At 31.3% G+C, this 3,628-nt stretch overlaps 1 protein-coding gene across 1 annotated transcript; it reads left to right on the top strand.

Annotated features, from left to right (window-relative positions):
* Positions 442 to 2,246, top strand: LOC107614771 (probable LRR receptor-like serine/threonine-protein kinase At1g51880). The gene is made up of 6 exons (XM_021112270.1): positions 442 to 518; positions 636 to 874; positions 992 to 1,118; positions 1,240 to 1,308; positions 1,397 to 1,586; positions 1,709 to 2,246. The coding sequence occupies exons 1-6, from the start codon at positions 464 to 466 to the stop codon at positions 2,124 to 2,126; spliced, it is 1,098 nt and encodes a 365-aa protein (XP_020967929.1). The 5' UTR covers positions 442 to 463; the 3' UTR covers positions 2,127 to 2,246.

Below are 3,628 nucleotides of genomic sequence, written 5' to 3' on the forward strand. Positions count from 1 at the left end.
AATGTAAAAAATGTTATGTCAATAATTTATACAAATTGATTTGATTTAGTAAAAAAAATTGATTTGATTTAGTCACAAAAAAAATTTTCATTTACATATAAAGAGCATAAGTAGAATCAATTTGATTCTATTTATATAAAAATATTGAGAACGAGTATCTAATTTTAATTTGGCTTAATTTTAAATTTTATTTATTTTATCAATGTAATGTACTTTTTCCTTTTTATGCTTTCATTCAGTTCTTTTAATAATATAATTGTTCGCACAATTTCCTAAGTTGTTATGGGTAACCAAACATAACCTTGCTCTGACTTTGTTTTCCTCTTAATGCTTATTCTACTCTAGTGTGGTGCAAAAACCAAATTTACGTACGTCAACTTCATGCAACCGGCAAACAAATGATAAAAGTTTGAAAGAGTATAATGCAGTTGTTAAAGTGCTAGCATCAATTGCAGGGATATTGATGCTTTTAGTGATTGCAGAAGCAGTTATAATCTTTCGCCAAAGAAAGCGATATGGTAACTGCTCCTAACTGTCATAAATATACAATCTTTTATAAAACAGAGGAATGAAGTTTTGATTTCCATAACTCGAAATAATCTTTGAATAACTGAAATAAATTTCATAAAAATCAGCTGCTGCTAGGAACATTATTCTTGGGAAGCGTGGTAGTTCAATTAAGGGGTCAGGATTGGAATCGAAGCAACGACAATACTCATTTAATGAGATTGTTAAGATGACCAACAACTTTGATAGGATTCTTGGCAGAGGTGGATTCGGAACAGTTTACCACGGCTTTATTGAGGACATTCACGTGGCTGTCAAGATGCTTTCCCTATCATCAGTGCAAGGATATCAGCAATTTATTGCAGAGGCAAGTGCACAAAATATGCATAAAAAGAAAATAATAAGTGAAAGAAATCTCGATATATAACAAATTGTTGCTATCATGAGTTCATGACAAAAACAAAAAATGGCTTTTGAATGACAGGTTAAGCTTCTAATGAGAGTACATCACCGAAATCTGACTTCTCTTATTGGTTACTGCAATGAAGAAACTAATATAGGACTCATCTATGAATACATGGCAAATGGAAACTTAGACGAACATCTTTCGAGTATGTGCACAACAAATAGAATATATAACTAACAATATTATATTTTTTTTTTGTTCATATTATTAAACAAACACATGTCAAAAGCTTCTAATATCGTGAAATCTCTTATCTTTTTTTACAGGAAAAAACAACAGGGAAAAGTCCTTGAATTGGGAAGATAGACTTCGAATAGCATTGGATGCAGCCCAAGGTTAGAAAGAAAAAAATTGCATATGCAAATTACTTCGTCAAATTTTAGTTGTTAACTATCTATGCACGTGATTGAAATTTAAATTCAGGATTGGAATATCTGCATAATGGTTGTAAGCCACCCATAGTCCACAGAGATGTAAAATGCACAAATATTCTATTAGATGAAAACTTGCATGCCAAACTTGCTGATTTTGGATTATCCAAATGCTTTGCTGCTGACGGGGATACACATGTATCAACAATTGCTGCCGGAACTCCAGGCTACCTTGATCTTGAGTATGTATTTAATTTCAATGATATGATTAATTATCCATTATTTTGATCATTGATGAAAGAAATTTTGATAAGAGATAACAAAAAATTAACTAACCAATTTATTATTGGATTTGTTGTGTTAGATATACGACATCAAACAGGTTGACAGAAAAAAGTGATGTGTATAGTTTTGGAGTAGTTCTTTTAAGGATAATCACAGGTCAATCGGTTATAATAGTAAGGGAAGATACAGCTTATCATATAAGTCAGCGGGTTAACTCTATGGTTGCTGAAGGGGATATAACAAAAGTTGTTGATTCAAGGATACAAGGAGATTTTGACAGAAACTCTGCATGGAGAGCGGTTGAAATAGCAATGGCCTCTTTGTCTGTCACTTCGGCGGAAAGACCATACATGAGAGATATAGTGACACACTTGAAGGACTGTTTGGCTGCAGAGTTAGCCCGTAAACATAATTTTTGTGACCTTCAAAATGAAGATTCAGTTGAACAGTTCAGTGTGAATTTAATTAGTACTGATATGACTCCATCAGCTAGATAGGTTATGATAATTAATACTTGTACTAGAAATAAAATAGCTTGAAAATTGTGGTGCATTTTAAGTTTATTTTGTTGTAATAATGTATTTTAGCTTCTTAAACTATTTTGTCGTTTGATGTGTCTGCATTTTAATTGAGTATATGTGATGGAGTCCTTAGAAATTTTATTATAACAAGAACTGTTATATTCAGTTATTATCTCATAAGTCTTGTATCTTATATCTCTCAAGGTAGATTATTGTAACAATATATATAATAATTGAGTTGAAAGAAGAAAAATTATACCAGAACCTAGTACTGCATGACTAATTATCATTTTCAGTAACTATTTTCTATACCTTTCTATAAAAGTATTGTTCAATCCGGAACTCAATGTAGCTCAAATTTTTATATCTTGTACGTTATGTTTATTCCTCAAAGCTAAAACTTTGTAATCTGTGAAAGTCTAATTAAAAAAAAATTGAAAGATGTGACCAAAAAAATCTAACTAACTCCACCACATGTCAACCTCACTTCATGCTGCCTTATTTTGTTGTTTTTCCATATGTACTGCAAATTTCTGTTTTCTGTTTTCCCATCCTTCCATTTTATGCATTTGTATATGAGATGATAATAAAGAAATGATGAATAGATGAGAAGGATGTGAATGCTTGAAGTGTAGGGGACGTGGTTGTGGTTTGTGGTTAGTGCAGTTGTTCTAAGTTGCCTTTATATAATAGATGGATACCAAAATTCTAAAGTCATAGTAGTATAAGTTGATGATTTAATCGAGATTATTTTACAACAAATTAAATTTAAAAGTAAAAAATAAAAATCGAAAATATGTGAGTGATTTTAATATTCTGAAGTTAATCATAATCCAAATTAAAATTACAAGCTAGACGCTACACACGCATATATATTACTTCAGGAGATCTAAATTATGTCTTTGGTTGTGCTTACTGAAAGACATCAGATGTAAGTAAACATAGGTTGATGTTTTCATTTTTCGTAAAACAAATGTTCTATTTCCTATATTCTGCCAGAATTATGGTACTATCTCATTATTACGCTTTTTCTCTAAACTTGACAATTAAAAACTTTGGTTTCCTGTACAGGTATTGAGCTTCCAAAAAAGACCCTGAAAGCAGTGTGATTTCTTGCCTGAAACTATTGAAACTGCTAGCCTATGTGCTGCGGACAAAACTGGTAGCTACTCAATGCTTGGTTGCACCTAGCTAAAATGTCTCAAACTAGAAAATCACCTGCGTCTTTATTGTGTGGCTTTTAATCAAATGAAGGAAAACTTCTTGATCCTCAAGAAGGAAGTGTTGAAATTAGTCCCACATCAAAGAAACAAAAGAAGAGTGAAGACTTTATAAAATGAGAAACCTATTAACTTTCTATTTTAAAATTTTGAGTTAGATGTGGTATCTTCTCATCTTATGTTTTCATTCTCTCTGAAAGTTATTGCATGTTCTCCAAATGTATTTTTTCTGCATCAAGTTTTTCTTTTTCGCATAAG

Source organism: Arachis ipaensis, chromosome B09 (genome assembly GCF_000816755.2).
Source record: "Arachis ipaensis cultivar K30076 chromosome B09, Araip1.1, whole genome shotgun sequence".
Taxonomy (NCBI): domain Eukaryota; kingdom Viridiplantae; phylum Streptophyta; class Magnoliopsida; order Fabales; family Fabaceae; genus Arachis; species Arachis ipaensis.

What these genes read in the sequence shown, in the direction of transcription:
- LOC107614771 (XM_021112270.1), top strand. Translation starts at nt 464, where the DNA reads ATGCTTTTAGTGATTGCAGAAGCAGTTATAATCTTTCGCCAAAGAAAG. An exon ending in TCGCCAAAGAAAGCGATATG is followed by an intron (nt 519 to 635) that starts GTAACTGCTCCT and finishes CATAAAAATCAG; the next exon opens with CTGCTGCTAGGAACATTATT. An exon ending in ATCAGCAATTTATTGCAGAG is followed by an intron (nt 875 to 991) that starts GCAAGTGCACAA and finishes TTTGAATGACAG; the next exon opens with GTTAAGCTTCTAATGAGAGT.